At 40.3% G+C, this 18,154-nt stretch overlaps 1 protein-coding gene across 2 annotated transcripts; it reads right to left on the bottom strand.

Moving 5' to 3' along the window:
• Nucleotides 1-848: 848 nt before the first annotated feature.
• LOC139459673 (retrograde protein of 51 kDa-like) lies at nucleotides 849-16,170 on the bottom strand. 2 transcript variants are annotated; one of them, XM_071241291.1, is made up of 11 exons: nucleotides 15,555-16,170; nucleotides 12,494-12,680; nucleotides 12,000-12,095; nucleotides 11,258-11,416; nucleotides 10,778-10,903; nucleotides 9,628-9,848; nucleotides 9,145-9,260; nucleotides 5,333-5,484; nucleotides 4,077-4,181; nucleotides 3,122-3,247; nucleotides 849-2,342 (listed from the first exon to the last, which is right to left on the bottom strand). In XM_071241291.1, the coding sequence occupies exons 1-11, from the start codon at nucleotides 16,043-16,045 to the stop codon at nucleotides 2,301-2,303; spliced, it is 1,821 nt and encodes a 606-aa protein (XP_071097392.1). In that variant the 5' UTR covers nucleotides 16,046-16,170; the 3' UTR covers nucleotides 849-2,300. The 2 variants fall into 2 exon arrangements, with proteins under 2 accessions (XP_071097392.1, XP_071097393.1); XM_071241292.1 differs by having other exon boundaries at nucleotides 5,333-5,463.
• Between the last annotated feature and the right edge of the window lie 1,984 nt (nucleotides 16,171-18,154).

Genomic DNA, 18,154 nt, shown 5'->3' with positions numbered 1-18,154 from the left:
CTGGATCGTCACAAGGCATATTTATGTCTGATAACTGGTGGGATCTTAATGTATTCCCAGTTTGTGAGTGAGTAAAACAACATGGTAAACATGTCATGTTGTGCCTGGGGGGAACGGTAGACCAGTCATCTAAGGCACCGCAATTCGCTGTGCAGAGTTGCGTTCCTTGGGCACGCCAGAAACCTATGATTGTGGGTTCGCATCCCGGTTCGCCCCGATTATGTTTCTAGGTTTGTCAGCACCACACCCGTGCTCGTGGGTTTGACCGAAGTGGTAATCGTCTGAGACCTGCGGCCTTCGGGCTTCCCTCCCACATTAAGCTGACACGCCGTGATATAACTGTAATACTGTTAAAAGCGGCGTTAAACCCAACGCACTCACTCCTGTTGTGCCTCTACTAGTCCGGGTTTACACTAGTACTAGGGCCGGTTTTACACTGCTAGCCCAACGAGATACCTTGCCGCAGTGTAAAATGGATATCACACTCGGACACAGTATACTGACCCCGAGCCGACGTCTTCTTTTACCCCCTTAATGCCAAGCTCCAGGCAGGGTAATAACAAGTAGCATATTTTTTTTTCGTATGACGCGGCAAGGGGCTCGAACCACCGACTATCCACCCTCCGGGCAGACTCTCTGTCCACTCGACTATGGAGGCGGTTCAACCATAACGTGACGAATACATTTACCACGAGTATGGTGATTACAGATTAATTAACGGAGATCCTGGATTCGAAACCATGATCAACGGATCCTGACAGCCAAGGGACGGAACTCTGTATTTGAGGTACAACTTGTCCTCTCTTGCCCCTGTACTGCATGTAAGTAAAGAAAGACGCATTCATGAGTCATTTTTTGAATTCTTTATTTCAAAAAGGTCATAAATTTATTATATGAGACCCTAAAATATAGAGCACCATGTGGCTACATACAGTTTAGAAAACATAGAATTATAACAATATGAAAATATCTACTAGTTTCAGAAAGCGAAGCAGGTAGTACGCAATGAAAACATGAAAAACATTGCTTTGTTTTTCATCCCTCAAAACGAGACCAAACACGCGTGCATTGACGTAACAATACTCTTTGTGCCGATAATATCGCTACATAAATATTTTTTTTCCTGTTCCAATATTAGACGGATTGATCATTGTGTGTTACCCCAACAATAAGGCCGAGAAATGACGTGTACAGCACCACGTGACGTTATGACGTCAGTCCCGGTCAACACGTCACTCCCGTCCATATTGAAAATGCAAACCACAGAGGCACCTTAACGATTAACAAATGGAATTCATGACCAAATGATCAACTAACTATTTCAACAATTATTATGATTTAATCCAGCATGCAAAAAGACAACCCGTTCTATCGACACGATGTCGAATTCCCGACCGTCCAATGTTCCCATCATCCCTTGCGAACCTCTCTCATTAACCAATGAGAAGTCACGTTTGGTTACATCAACGTTTTGTACAAAGAAAGACTTATTGGTAAGGCGTGCAGTTTAACATTTCCGCTGTACGAATTATGCTGATCAAAGTATTGGAAAACTCAGCTGCCGATAAAAGATCCGAAAGTCACACTGTCCACGTGCATCTGTAACAGAAGTAGGTATTTTCCTTGTTCTCTTTAACCCTGTTCTGCCGACATCGTAACCACATTACCAGCGACCTTCACCTTTCAACATCAGGGTCAGTATAACCTTGACCTTTAAACCCTGTGTCACAAAGATTCACAACCTCCAGAATGCTCTTAGCACAAGGACATATACGGGACACCCACTCACATCAACATTATTTACATAATTGAAACACAAAACAGTAATCACAAACAAATACTAGATCTCCACTGCCGATGGGTTATTGCATGTGTAGTAGGGAATTTATATATAGTTTTGTTTAGTGTATATCACTCTGCAGGGCAAGACTTTGATTCCAGCATAGAAGCATGATTAATAACAGTCTGACCATTCCTATTTGTCAGATTTGACCACGAGCATTAAAAAGCATCAGAATGTTTCCATTCCAGTTCCTCACACCGTTTTCAGAATCAGACATAATACTCGTTGGCCTGCTGAACCAAAACTGGCTAATAAAAATATATACTTCTGGACAGCTTTCTAACGTACACTGAACTATACCTACTAAAGACTGTGATAAGACTGGCCTTTGGCTAGGAGCCCTAACAAGCCAATTAAAAGTGGAACTGAATTGTTATGTGAATTGACAGAGCAGATGTTCTAGTACTGCCTAGAACTGGTTGGCGTTCTTTGTTGCGCGCTCAGTTGAGTTGGTCGTTTACTTCAGTCCAGAGATTGTTGATTTCAGAGAGGCCTTTTCCTGTTGAGGAAGAGAACGCATAATTGTTACATGATATGCTATGTGATGATATATCACAGTTATCGGACAAATAGTTTATGTCGGAACTACTTTTAACTATATATCTGACAGAGTTAGCTCCCCCTTGTTTATTTGGCTGCTGTCAATGGATCCTGGGCACTTTGTTGGTAGAATATACATAATTAATGCGACTTAGTTCATGTCGGAACTACTTTAACTTTGTATCTGACAGAGTTAGCTCCCCTTGTTTACTTGACTGCTATCAACGGGTCCTAATGACTTTCCAGGTATGATAAACATACTTATATAAAATAATGTTTACCTCAAATATTGTCATGAACATAGTTATATCAGTAATCAAATATTGATTATGATCAATATATATTTATACAAATTTAATTTCCGGATATATATATATATATATAAATATATATATATATATATATATATATATATATATATATATATCTCATTAAGTTTATGTTTGTGCCGTAAGTTCATTCTCAGCTCCCTGAGGAGTATACAACCCAAGCTGCCTTATGAGGCGCTAGAAGGTAAACAGTCACATTACCATCTCATCCTACAGGGTTTCCAATCATTCTGTTGGGTGAACAGAAGCACATGTCGAACAAAGTCACTTGCATTAGGTAATTCGTGTTTCAGTGTAAGGCAGGGCCCAGGCCATAACAAACTCCCAGGAAAACTTTTCAAACTTCCGAAAACGGCCACCCATCCAGCTACTCTCCGCTTCAAAGATAACATCATGCTATTAGACTTACGTTCTTGCTGTCGTCAAGGAGAAGGGTGGTGCCGGAGCCGCCTCCCCAGGAGAAGCACTCTTTGTTGATGATGTAGTCGCCTACGGTGTTGTCACCAGGTGCTGGGGGGTTGCCAGCAGCGTAGATCTGAGAGAGATGATAAAATGTGAAGGAACAAAGTGGAGGAATGCTTCATACGTGTCATTGTTTTGCGACAGGTCTAACTCCAAAACTACACTTTTGTGGATTTTATTTTGTTTCATAGCACACGTCCACACAACCAACATTATAACACATGTGGTCAGGGGTTGAAATAAAATTTTAATTAAGGCCTCATTTATTGCTTTTGTTTTTGTAAGAGGATGGATTCAGTAGGATAAGATTTTTTTGTATTTATGGAGTTTTTTCTTTGTTTAATATTTAATAGCTTTTACGTGGCTGCAAGGGACAAACAGTTTGGAATTCTGTTTGAAGGCATAAAATGTATTTCAGCAAACACATCACTGTTCATTTAGCATGTTCCCTTTGTTTGAGAAAGGGAAAAAGGTTTCTGATATTTTCTTCATAAGCGTATTTATCAGGCTTGGCGTTAATAAAAACTGAACTAAACTGCCGGGTTAAAGAAAGTATACATCTGAAAAATTGAATTTGACCAAAAGCACATACGTTATTACAACGTTACTAGACTGAAAACAATCGCCGAAACACCGTCAGATATGGGTGTGTACTTTCTTGTGCATTAGCTTAGAAATATTTGACTTCTTATGTTTCTGAAGATTAGGGGCAGTGGATCCGTAAACTAAGTACAATATACATATCTCCAGACTACCACATCTTCCCGAGGCAGGGGAGTTAATTGTTAACAGTTTCCACTGGACTTTTACAGTCAGTTAACTAACTCCCTTGATTCGGGAAGATGGACTGCCATGACAAGCTAGTTGTCCTGATTGTCCCTGTTCAAATCCTCATTACTTACTCTGAGCTTGTCGCCCTGTTTCAGGACGGTGTTCCCAAAGGTGTAGGTGACGTCTTTCTTGCCGGGAACACTTCTCTTCAGGGACCAACCGGACAGATCCTGATTCTGGAAGTCAAAATAGAGGCGTAAAAAACAAAGTACCATAGGGCAATACATTTGCCTGAAGTATACGAGACACGTGGTTCAAATCAACCGACATCTACATCAAATCGTATAAACTTGTATTATTTCTCGTGATTGATACACGCGGTTATAATACATATCGCCCGCTATAATTACACAACCGCCGTAATATTGCTGGAATATTGCTGAGTGCGGAGTAAAACAACAACCAAACAAAACAAAAATCTAATTACACAATATATCCGTTACAACGTCTCGGCCTTTATTGAAATGAACAACAGATCGTAAAACACTGGCGCTCTTATATTTTCGGTTGGGGTTCGGGGGTTGTTGGAGTCATTGTTTTTTTCCTTCAATTTTTTAAGCTGAGAAATGTTTTTCTTCATAAAAGAGCTGAGATTTTTTACGTCAGATTTCAACATATGAACAGAATTTTAAAATGCGCTCACTGTTTACTTGAACAGTACAGAGGTAAGTGCTTTTAAGACAGAACATTGAAAATTGTAATATTATAAATCCTTTTTATATAACACAAGACCATATGCAGCAAAAGCCCAGTGTGCAGTTTTCTCCAGATTGGCAGAAAACTGGTCAACGTGATATGTTTGTACTCGAGGAATGTACTTTTCAATTTCTAAGATTATGGAAGATAGATATAAACCGTAAAACCTTTGATGTAAACTGACGAAGAAACTTTACCATGCTGAAATTTGGACACGTTGGGACCAAACCCCGAATAATGTTACAAAATCGCCCAAACACAACCAAAACAAATTACTGAGAAATAAACATGCTACAGTACCCAAGACAAGTGTTAGTTAAAACATGTTTTCGACCCGTGAAGATCCGGGGTAGGATAGGTCTTCAGCAACCCATGCTTGCCGTAAAAGGCGACTATTCTTGTCGTAAGAGGCGACCAACAGGATTTGGGTGGTCAGGCTCGTTGACTTGGTTGTTGCACGACATCGTGTCCCAATTGCATGGATCGATGCTCATGATATCAATCACGGGATTGTGTGGTCCAGACTCGATTATTTACATCATACAGCTGGAATATTGCTGAGTGCAGCGTTAAACAACAAACAAACAAACAAACAAACAAACATAAACAATGTTTTCGAATGGCGACATACCTTGCCCTTAGTTCCAGAGGTGGTGTTCTCAATCATGATGTAACTTCCGTCAATAGATGCCTCAACGAAGCTGATTGGTCCACGGGACGACCTTGACTGAGTCATTCTTCCGGAAGCCTCGCTGTTCATGCCTGCGGAAGGTTTTGATCCCTCTATCATAGTTATCAACAAAGTATGAGATGCATGGTTAGGGAGGTGAAAATAAAAAAAGGGAATAAGAAAACGTGCATGATGTTAATTCCTTTAAATATTGACAGATAGGTTAAGTGCAAGGACAATGATCGTGAAATACATAGATTGAAATGTGAAATTGTTAATACTCAATAGGCAAGTTCGATCTGCTTCAGCATGTTGAACAGTTCCTTTACAAACTGGTCTTATAAGGACACAAAAGAGTTACACTGTCAGACAACAATTGGGTGAGGTGTCGGCGGGATATATATGGTAATCGATTATGTAAGCGGAGAAAGCAGGACTAGGCTAAGACATAACGGTAACGTGACTGAGGCGGCTAGTCACGTGACCTCGTCTAATGTACTTCAGTGGCCCAGAAAAGCTTGTGGACACATGTTCTATTGCTGTGACCTCATTGACAACATTTGAAGTAGATAAATGCAAACATGCTGAATTTCTCAATGTGTAATGAGGGGTGGGTGCAAATATTGAAACAATCGGGCGAGAGGCGAGCGTCAGAAAAAACAAAGGGAGAGAACTTATCGAGGTCAGGTGTTTTCGGATTAAGTAAGATGTTTTGTTGATATAGAAGACATTGGGGTGTTAGTCATCAGTTTGGGTACCAAATTACCATAACACATAGAGGCGCTTCAGTATTTAACTTTTCATAACATTCATTGCTCGCGTTGGAAAGGAAACCTCGAAACCATAGATTAAAACGTTCAGCAGTTTTGAAAAGATAGTTTCAGTTGAGTGAGTATGAAAGGATTGTGCAGTTGTTCCCATGACCAGAAGAGGTAGTTACGCTTGGGTGAACATGATTTACATACGATATGCTATGACTCATAAGTGTACAGCTTTCAAAAGATGCAAATAACTTTACAGTCGTTTACAGAAGCCTTTTCAAAATACAATTGGAATTCTACTCTATTGTGAATGACTCGCCATTGCGGAAAAATTGATACATTAAACGGTGCACAGTTATTGTTAGGAAATAAAGTCCATGCGGAGCTGGTAATACTCTTGTCACCAGCACAATAACGCGGACTGGCAATTTCAGTAAGAGCTCATTTCCATATAAGTCTCAGGGCGATAACCAATAGAATTCCACGCAGCTAACTCCCTAATTCACGAGCCGCAGTTTCGTAGCTGAATTGTTAACAACCCAGTCACGCGAAGTCAGCAAATATTTTTTATTTAGCATCAAACGCAAATAAGTGTAGATCCTGCTGTGAATAGCACATTGTTGAAATAGTTTCAAACAATTGGGACCGCCCCTGTTTGCGTTGACAGTGACAGAGCGAACTTGTTTATACAAGACGCCTCGCGTAGGAGGTTCAAAGGTCACCAACTCAATGTTGCAGATCAGGTAATATTGCAAGCCTCGCATTGAGAATAAAAGCCTCTGTCTGAACCTGAATTCAGTGCTTGACGTTCTGCCCGCCTGGCCGAGCGAGGAATTGACTCAGTGCCTGAGGCTTCTTCTCCGTCATTGTCACGGTCCCACATGATCATTCAGTATGTCATGGATTTCGTTGCTTTATTGTGTTGTGTGTTGTTTTTGTTTGGTGTCCTATGTGTTTTGTGAGGTTTACTTCTCTAGTTTACAGTTATACTCCTTGTACATTTGTTTTTTAACAAGTCTACATTTCTGACACTGTTATCCTGTAAATGGCATAGTTTAACAACTTTATATCAATTTATATAACATATATAAGTTTCGACCATGTTAACGTGAGACATATATTTACATATTTTCAAGAAATTAATTTAATTTTATGTGATTAGAAATTATTTTTAGTTAAACTGAAAATTTAACTGCAAACATACGTGAAACATGAATTGCATGTTCGAAAAGGTATTTGAATATATTACTGAAACTCGCAATTTAAGATAGTATTTCAGCGACACAGACCTGAAACATATTGCTTTAGGAAAAAAGTTGAGTGAGCCACAGCAAGCAAGTGAGAGACAAACCAACATATACTCCACGCAACTACAGATGTGGGGATTATCAATCACAACAGATGCAACAGAAAAAGGGGTTGGAAAGACACGGCCAAAACGAAAAATTGCTTTCATACGTTCCTTTACCTTGCATGCTTGACCTAACAAAATAATTGATTTCTTTTCGATTTGGAAACAAAATAAATCCAAACTTACCAAAACGGTGCATTTATGTGACTTACCTAATCACAATATTATATACATAGATTGTTAGAATATACATATTTTAATTTGTCGCTGAAAAAGAAGCCCTTATTCATCATTATGAAATTAATTTTTAAAATTTTGTAAGTCTATGATTATTTCAAATTTATATAATATCTTTCTATTCACAAATACGCTAGTTGCTATGGATATATATGTATATATATATATATCTATCTATATAAATATATAATTTGTAGTACTATTCACCTTCACCATATATATGTATATATCTTGTTTGTGGTTATATATTATGTATATGTGTCTTAAAGGAAGATCAAGATGAATTAACATTCAACATTTTATTCGTGTGTAATGAAAAAAACGTGACAATTCACTATATCATGATCGAAAATAGTGCTAATATACAAAGAGTAGAATATATGATATATTTACTCATATCACATTGATGTACACAACCTACTTAGATCGTACGTATAGCACCGGCCTTAGAAATAAAAAAGAACTTGCATGAAACATTCATCTTCTTTGCTTTGTTACATGTGGACACGTGATTGGTCTAGTTGCATGCTGGGAAAACATATTTTGTGACATGACTCGTGATTGGTCAAAATCATGCTGAGAATGAATGAAGAGCATGCTTGCCGTGACAAATCAAGGGAATGGTGCGTAGTATGGCCATTTGTTTGAATTCCTATATACATATGGGCTCTGCTGTATCTCAGTTACACTTGCTCGTGACAAACGGAACGAAATAATAATTTTCCAATTTCGTATTTCGTCTATTCATCTTATATGAACATGGTGAAAATGCAGCCACGACTACGGAAGCGCGAATCACATTCATAACATAATCTTCGAGGCGATTGCCATTTGGTATGCTACATATTTACACTGATAAGGTCACGTGATAGTAAGGGGGACAACCACGTTCTCCGTGCGATGAATGGTAGGTAAGGAAGGGAGGGTGCAAGGATTATCTCCCATGGGTGTAAGTGAACGCGACGTTGGGTCAAAGGTGTTAGTGTCCACACGACAGGTTTTACAAAACAAAGAAAATGTTAGTGACATACACAGAAATAAAGCATTACGTGGAATCGGTCACTCTGGGGCCTTCCCTTTACAAGAAAAGCATATCTTAACAGCCGGGTGGAAAATTATAAAACTTTATAAACATTATGCTTCGTTGTGGTATTTACACATTGAAAATTGACGTTAGACACTGTGTTTTACACCCAGTGTGACGCGACTCCTATAGATACGGTTTTATAGTAGAGATATTGCAACAGTATAGGCAAAGCGTTAACTAGCCCGACCACAAAGCAAAAATATATGCCAAATGAGAGGGCCCGAGGATGCCCGCTTTAACGTCAGAAATAAAAGTCATGCTAGGAGATGAGGGTTTGAGTCCTCCCGGGCCGACACCTCAAGGACGATCACGTGATGGTCACGTGTTTACTTCTTACTGCTATGTCCAATAGCCGTGGATGAGCTTGAGGACGAGGTGATGAATTCACTAAGTCTTTGGGCTCCAGATCCTTGCACACCAACGGCCTGTTCAACGATCTGTTTAAGACCAGCCCTGGAAGACAAACATGCAAATATTTAACAATTTTGAACCGTTTCTGAGATCTAATATGATCTAATGTTTCACCACCACACTTGTAATCTAAGGATATATTAGGTCCATTACTTATCTGAAGTTGATCCGGCAAATTATCTCCCCCTTTGACCGATGACTCCAAAGATGTCACAATGCATAGTTAAGCCTTCGGCGTGTTTTGAAGCACGCCATGTCATTATCTCCGTTAGTTCGAACAATAATTTTCTGCATTACACTAAGCTGTAAGGATATAGCTGAAAGAGACCACCACCTTAACCATCTAAATTAGGCGATACTTTTGAACTATTTCGTATTACAATTTTGAAATTGGTGACGATTGTCTCACCTGTTCTCTTCACCCTCCAACAACTGTCTGTAGCAGCAGATCTCGAGTTCCAGGGACAGCTTGGCGTCCATGATGCACTGGAGTTCCTGGAGGCAAGTCTCCAGTTCTCCCTGCAGGCGGTCGACATCTGTCTGGTACTTCAGCTTCAGCTCATCATTGTCGCGACGGGCCTCGGACAACTGGCGGGCGAGGTCGTTCATCTCAGCTTCCAGAGTCCTCAACTGAAGGGTAAAAAATGGTACGTCAGCGACATTGGTATAATCTGTGTTGTCAAGGCTAGAGTCAGTGGTAAGACTCTTTGACAGCATCACCGTCGCGAACACCTGATGTCATCACTGATGTTTAGTGGTCAAGTCAAGTTTAGTGGTCCAGACTCGATTATTTACAGACCGCCGTCATGTAGCTGGAATATTGCTCAGTGAGGCGTGAAACAAACACACAAACTAAACGATCAATGGAATCTCTTTCGGCAGATCATGGAGACTGCATAGTATCTGGCGATGACGTTTTATATATACTGGACCTCATAACATTCACTTAACAACTTAAAGATATCAAATTATCAATATATAACCTTTCAGTTTTGAAATGAGATTATGTATAAGGACATCGTATTTACGTAATCCAAAACACATGTCTTACAGAAATCAATCAGATGAGCGTATTGCACGAGCCTAAAGAGATGGGACAATTGAGGCTAGCTGCAGCTCGTGGTCGTGGGTAGCAATATGTTTCAATCTACATGTAGTTCTATATATGCCAGGGGCGGTCGGGTAGCCTGGTGGTTGAAGCGTTCGCTCTTCACGACGAAGACCCGGGTTCGATTCCCGACATAGGTACAATGTGTGAAGCCCATTCCTGGTGTCCCCCGCCGCGTTTTTGCTGGGATATTGCTAAAAGCGGTGTACAACCATACTCACTAACTCACTATATATGCCGTGTGCTCAATAATTACAACTAGACATGCAAACAAGTACACATGACACTAATGGCAATGGCCGGAACGAGACTAGTAAGTGGCTCCAGATGTTCTGGAATAACAGAATTAAGCCAGCATTCTTTTCTGCCCGATGCCCGAACGGAAACAATGTTGTATCCACCTCGTGTCTTTGAGAATTGTTTCGTTGAACGTAATAGGTAGATAACCTACCCTAGCCTCGGCGTCGTTGAGAGCGCTGGACCTGTCCGACAGATTGGCCTTGAGCTTCTTGACCTCTTCCCTCAGATGGGCACTCTCCAGGTTCTCCCTCACAGCTCCGCTCTGGAGCTGTCTCACCTGGAAATACAAGGAAGATCATTCTCAAACCCATTTATTAAAGGGAGATAACTCTTAATGCGTAACTATCCCGAAAAACAGTCCATGCTTACCAATGTTAATTTGAAAAAAGCCAGCATACGGAGTTGCTGATATTGCGAGAGATTCTGACATTGCAAGAAAGTGTTGCTGACATTGCTACTGCAAGAGCTACAGTATTTTATGGCAAGCTTTAGGCTGCAAAAGCGGCACGGTATATCATACGAAACAGTTTAATATGCAAATAAGAAAACTTATATTTTGTGATATTTGATACATAACTAAATTTCAGTTCATGTCATATCAGAATAGACAGGTGAAAAGAGGCTAACGCACCTGAGCGTTCATCCTCATCTCCATGTCGTCTCTCATGGTGGAGACGACGTTGTCGTACTCGGAGGACAGGTCTCTGATGGCCTGGGCCATCTGCTTGTCCCACCATGCACGCATGTCCAGTCCTTGGATCTTGGTGGTCTGCTGGGTTTCTTGTGGGATCTGTAATCAACAAAGTGTTTCGTCAGTAATATATTATAAGATGCCATTAATACTTGGTGGTTCCTCTATGTAAAACATTCTCATAAGGGATAATAGTTACTTTGAAACAAATAATCCCGTTTGTAATTTCAGCGTTCAAGTATTGTTCTTCGAATGTGACAGTGATCATGAACTTAGTACTGCACCTTGCAAGCCGAATTTCGATTCAAAGTGCTTTAATCATTCCTGATGCATATCCAAACACATACTCGAAAGGATATTGTTCACGAAAGTAACTTCCTACCGGGTACCCATTCACTGCATATTTACTATGGCGTGAATGTCCTAATTAGCTCACAGAAGGTATATTCTGAATTTTAGAATAGAACAGAACTACTTCCTATTCAGGCAGGTAAAACCTCGAATTTATAAGAACTACACAAGTTCCATACAAGCGGAGTGCCTCTAATAAACCGTAGTGTTACTGGGCCATACATGTACGTGTTCTTAACGACATATCGAGATATTGGAGTTCAAGTTAACGAGGTTTCACTTTAATGTAAACAGTAGGGTGTATCTGATGTGGAAAGGTTCAATCACGCACCTTGTCCAGGAGAGCCCTGAGGAACTCGCATTCCTCCTCGAAGGTCTGCGCCCTGTTGGAAGCCTCGATATGGGCAGCAGTCTCAGTGTCAAGGTCCTGGAAACATGTATAGATATTAGTTCAAAAGCAAACAAATACACCATTAATACGGAACAGACCCATTTAAATCATCCAGGTCGGAAATTCAAAGGGGGTCTAAAATTTACGATGTGTACATAGTTTTAGGTGAAGAATTCATTGAGTGGTCCTCCTAGTAAACAAAACGACGACTCATATATTGTGACGGTAGATGTCAAAACTATATTCATAATTTTTTAAACCTAATAATAATTAGTGATCGATCACGACATATTTCATACACACAGGTTTTTAATAATAATAATAATAATAATAATAGTAATAATAATAGAAAAATGATAAAAATATCGAGAAACGCCACAATGCATACAATTTATGCTAACAATCCACGTGTTAGAAGATGAAGCACTACTTACAGCCCTGTATTTCTTCAGGTCATCATTGGCCCTGTTGAGGAGCTCACGGAGTTTTTCGTTCTCATCCTCAACGTTCCTGATTCTTAGACGGAGTGAGCCGAGCTCGCCCTCGTATTCTCCGATCTGGGTGGTCAACTGGTTGATCTTGGACACATAGTCAACCTTGTGCTTCTCAAGAATGTCGATCCTGCAAAAGGAAAAATACCAGTAAATAGGAGCGTTGAGGACTTGTTCTTGAAATGTTTTGTGTGTTGTTTCACGTTACACTCAGCCATATTCAAGTTATATGACGGCGGTCTAAATAATCGAGTCTGGACCAGACAATCTAGTGACTGACAAAATGAGCATCGATCCACGCAATTGGGATACGATGTATGCATCAACCAAGTCAGCGAGCCTAACCACCCGATTCCGTTAGTCGCCTCTTAGGACAACCATGGGTTGCCGAAGACCCGGATTTTAACGGGACTCCTAAAATATGAAATTGATTTGCAATGCATACATATATATATATATATATATATATATATATATATATATATATATATATATATATATATATATATATATATATATATACACATAAAGATAATTATCATATTAGGAGATGCTGTCAATTGCTATAATGAACTACAGTGCACATGGCGAAACAGAACACACTAGGTTCTTTTGTTCAGTGGGACATAAGTGGCACAATTGGAAATACGAAGGTGATCGTGGGTTTGAATCCTTTAATCACCACGAATGCTACGCTTATTATGGCATCCCTGTGCGCGAGCTTGTGGGTTTCACCAAAGGGTAATCGTGTACTTCTTAAACCACAATAATCTCATCATACAAAGTGTCGAATCCTCATTACAAATCTTGCAGAAATGTTTTATGTCTTAAAAGCCATAGCGATAAAAAGGATTTAGTGATTGTTCCCCAAAATACAAATCCCAAGCAGCCACTGCAGTATTTCGACTTTAGCGGCTTAACTAGGTATGTGTGCTTATTGCATATGATATATTGTTCGAAGACCTATTGTTTAACAAAAGAGAGAAATGATTGAATAAATACAATACACGAAGGCGATTTTTTATTTAGAAACTTTTCCTATCATGTAGTCGTATATGTGTAACCTTGACCTTCTTCAAACCGGTTCATATTGATTGATTTGACTTCTTAAGCTGCCACAGATATCGATCCATGGCATTCAGCCAGAGACGGCGACTTAACGGGCAGAAAATCAATTTATAAGTCAACATTGTCTTCCACACACTCGGCAAACCATGCCGAAAGGTTTTATTGCCACAGAAGACGAACGAGGTATATCACAATAGAATTTGCCTTTGAACTCGTCACTGACTGCATTTCGTTGTTATTATTTATGTATAAATTTAAAAGGGACACATTCCATGTAAACGATTTATTTTTGTTTCTCACATGGTTGTTTTATTCAGGGTCAGGACAAGAAAATCAACTTATCCTATCACCCATAAAAGGGGCGTAATGTTAAAGGAAATAACATACTCCAGTGTATTGGAAGCATTGCCAAATATCTCGAAGAAAATAAATAGTACAATTCTTTAGTTAGTGAAAAATACATTAAGTCCCAAAGTGATAAACTGGTCATACTCCAACGAAATAATTTATGATGTTTCTTCTTTTGTAAGGAAAGACAACTTTGTCTCTATATGTAGTGCAGGCAACGAAGGGCTAAGGGAAGTAACTCTATTTCGACATACTGAGTAGCGACAATGAATAAGAGTGCTCTCCCCTTGACCACATCGGCAGACGATTTTCCGAACCAAACGTGCTTTTGTGGAGGTGTGGGGTGTTAGTCAATACAGACAACTCGCCACGTATTGATTCGGCTGATGGAAGGCTTAAAGCATCCCAGGTCACTCCGACCCTTGTCGACAGATACACTTGTAGTTAGGTTACATAGTAACGACACACCGGCACATACCGTGATTGTAATTTTAATCAGGGATAAGCATGCGCGTCACTCAGATGTCTTCGAACGCTACGGTTGAACATTTGACACCGGCTACGAATTGAAATTATCACGATGAATACTTCAGACAAAGCTGCAATTTCAGCGTGGGGTAAGGTTCGAAAGCGTGTGTTAAGGTGTTGACTTGTGAAAAGTTCGAATTTTAATTCAGTCCCAGTTCTATTCAATAAATCAAAGTAGAGTTACTGGTTGTTTGCATTGATTTGGACAGCATGAGAAACGTGCTCTACAGTAGGTGTGAATGTTTCATAACGATTGCCACGTGAACAAAATAGTTCAGGCGTCACACGGCAGGTTGGTATCGTATTACACACAAGTACTGAATTTCAAAACAAAACCTGCAAAAGGTAGAACGAGGAAAATAACTGGCATTATAAGTGGAGGATTTCGTGAACGCCCCAACTTCAAGTTTGTAATTTGATATGGTAGATATTTCTGTTTACCTGACTTGAATGAATGAAATGCCTCCAGAATTTTTGCATGCATGTTTTGAAGAAGGTTCAACAGAGCAACCTGTTAGCTTTTTGTAACCTTCAGCTGATATAGAGTAGTGGTGTCGATGCAGTATATATTCATGCTAACGGCTTGCTACACATTTGATGTTAATATCAATCATGCGTGAACCTGTTTTCATCGGGATGTTTGATAGATCGGTCATACAAAGGGGGCGTGGCTTATGTTGCCATCTCACAGGCGTAGCGTGGTGTTGCGTGTCGGCCTGTGGCAAGTGACGACGCATCTGTTCACTTGTGTGATATATGGCGCTGCAAGTTAAGACCGATCCCGTGCCACCTTTGTCATACTGAACAAATGCTTTCACTACACTGACAATCAGTCAATACAGAGCTGCATATATGCCCACTGTGCTACGTGCATACAGGGCCTTGTCAAACACGCATTAACAAAAGGATTTAAATTCTGAATAAACCTGCAAAACTGCTTACTTTGCAACTAGGATATACGCCAAGCACGCATTTTCAAGATGATTTAGATTCTGAATAAACATGTGCAACGTAGAAGCAGAACAATCCTATTTTGAAATGAAACAATACTAGTACTTACACGGCACCTTGTCTCTGGACTTCGTCCTGGAGACCGGCGATCCTAGCATCGACTCCGGCCTTTTCCTTGGACAGTTCGTCAATTACTTTCCTGGCCTGGTTCAGCTCAGCCTCGTACATATCCCTGATAGGCTGGAGGTCGAACTTTTCCCGATGTCCCAGCTGGGCCAGTTGGTCCTCAAGCATCTTGATGCGGGCCTCCAAGAAGCGCACTTGCTCGATGTACCCGGCAAGGCGTTCGTTGAGGCCCTGCATCTCCTTCTTTTCCTTCTGGCGACTTTCGCGGACAGTTGTAACTCCGGAGCTGGACAGAGTCTGGTATGTACCAGGAGAGTAGACTGGGTTGACAGTTCTGCTAGAGAACGAGAATCCTCCTCCGGAGCCTCCATGGGAAGAACGAGTGTTGCTTCCTCTTTGCACAAGGGTTGTGCGGGCACTTATTGCAGGTGTATATGTGGACGAGGATGTCCTGGTTGTCTGTTGCACCGACATGATGGCGATTTAGTTGGAACAGGTGAGGTAAAAAATCCCAAGCAGGTAACTTCAGCCCGTCTGTCACAGCTCCGAGAGAGACGTGTTCACTGTACGGACGGTACAAAGCTTGTGTCGGCTGGAGGGAGAGACTAACCCTTAAAAGGCAACGCCGGTTCGCACATGCTCAGTAGGCCACTTCCTCTAAGCAAAGGCTGACTCATTTACAAACCCGTAGAACTCGTTTTTTAAAAGAAACATTGGTTACCTAGACATATATGGTGATACATAAGTATATGCTTGATGTTTGTATGCATGTAAATTAGCCTTGTCAACAAGTGCAAGTTTATGCAGATAGATCGGTCACTGTTCTGACCTTATGCTAAATCGACCGGCCCTGGGATTTCTGGTGTACACCTGATATATTATAAACGTACATGTAGATAGACAATGCAAGCTGTACGATATGTTTATTTGTTTATTAGTTAGCATGAGTACGTTTGTGATTTGTGGTCTCTGTAAACAAATTAACTGCTTCACTGTACATAGAATAATATCTCATCGTCGAATTTTCCCTCAAGCGACCCCACTCGTAAAACGTGAATACGATATGATCCAACCCGTCCATGACTGTCACTGACTACGGTGTATATATTTCGCATGAGGCCATCTCGTCCAGGTGGAAGACAGTTGTAAAATTAATTTAGGAACATTTTGTACCAAAAAGGTTACGTTCTATGCAATATGTAATGTAATAGATACAGTATTTGACGTTAATTATTAATCTGACAAATGTATGATTGTTATATACTTGTATATGTATTAATAAAAGTGTACTCTCTGCATGGGAAATATGTATGATGTATACAAGGTTTGATATGCTTGGTTAAGTCGGGGATCGTATGTTCAGCAGAATTAGCTGAAAATGGTTCAGCACGAATGCAGGTCACGATGACATGTGTTGAGTTTATTTTCAATGATATCTTATTACCGTTTGTTATTGATAAACCCACATGCATCCAACACCGCCCACACACCAATGACTTGTGATTTGTGTAGTTAAACACTCTTAAGTGTCTCCGTCAATCATTTCTTCATGACTTAAATGTAATTGGTAACTTTATCTTTGCCCTACGAAACACTCCTGAAAGTAACACACACCCCCATCCCCCATACCCCACCACACACACACACTCCCAACAACATTTCTAAGCCGGTATGTCGACCAACACCGGTCGTCACTGGATTCACTCCTCGTGGATCTAGCCGTACCTATTCATGGTTAGTTACCAGCTTAGGTCAATTTTGAAGACGTACACAAATTAATGTTGATGTTTCTGGCAACTAGGGACATGGATGACTTCCTTGAGAAATCAAGATTGTTTAGTTACATTATGCTTCGAACTTAACCTAAAATCGATGAATGCATGTGAGAGCTTTGCGTGCGTGTGTAGGTGGAGATGAGTAAAGCTGTACAGCAATACATTCTTGAAGTGCCTATTTGCGCCAACGTCGTGCATGTCAGAAATTTGTGCACGTGAAGTTGCGTTAAATACAACACATGCCAAGACAGTTAGAATATTGTCAGATAGGCCCAGGTATAAAAAAAACATGTTCTCGGTTGGATTGTTTTGACGTGGATTCAAGCTAATCCACCGTTTAGTCAAGGAGAACGAGATATAGTTATAATATTGCGGCAGTAGAGATTACTATGGATAACAGTGGTCATAGCAATGCACAGTGGATTGAGACGGGACCACCTAATATTAAATGAGGTTACATCAGCTACGCGAAGCCTGGACAGGTTGGTGCAGAACGGGCTGAGCTGTCGTTTTTCTTTCAACCTGTTTTCCTGTGTCATGCAGTAGTAGTAGTGTCACGTGACAAAATGCCGGCCGGCGTCAGCTCACATCGTGTAAGCAAGTGTTCTACGAATTTGCTTGGCATGTTTTTTTGTGAACGTCCCATAACTTAGGCACGAAACGTCATAAATAAACCGAACTCAGTTATTACTACGAAATAAAATAAGTATATTGATCCGAGTTCATCCATGTTAGCTTTTTCTTTCAGAGACAGACGACATATTTGTCTAAAATTAGCAGCCAATTGAAAGGCAGTAAAACGATTGAT

This window comes from Haliotis cracherodii, unplaced genomic scaffold (assembly GCF_022045235.1).
Source record: "Haliotis cracherodii isolate W230 unplaced genomic scaffold, xgHalCrac1.p SCAF_13, whole genome shotgun sequence".
In the NCBI taxonomy this organism is placed as follows: domain Eukaryota; kingdom Metazoa; phylum Mollusca; class Gastropoda; order Lepetellida; family Haliotidae; genus Haliotis; species Haliotis cracherodii.
The sequence above is the reverse complement of the archived record's forward strand: the minus strand, read 5'-3'. Positions and strand labels throughout refer to the sequence as shown.

Excerpts from the sequence above, each read along its gene's own strand:
- LOC139459673 (XM_071241291.1), bottom strand. The coding sequence starts at position 16,045 with ATGTCGGTGCAACAGACAACCAGGACATCCTCGTCCACATATACACCT. Across the intron at positions 12,096-12,493 it reads ACCTGAAGAAATACAGGGCT|GACCTTGACACTGAGACTGC; the intron begins GTAAGTAGTGCT and ends ACATGTTTCCAG. Across the intron at positions 2,343-3,121 it reads TCCTTGACGACAGCAAGAAC|GAAAAGGCCTCTCTGAAATC; the intron begins GTAAGTCTAATA and ends CTTCCTCAACAG.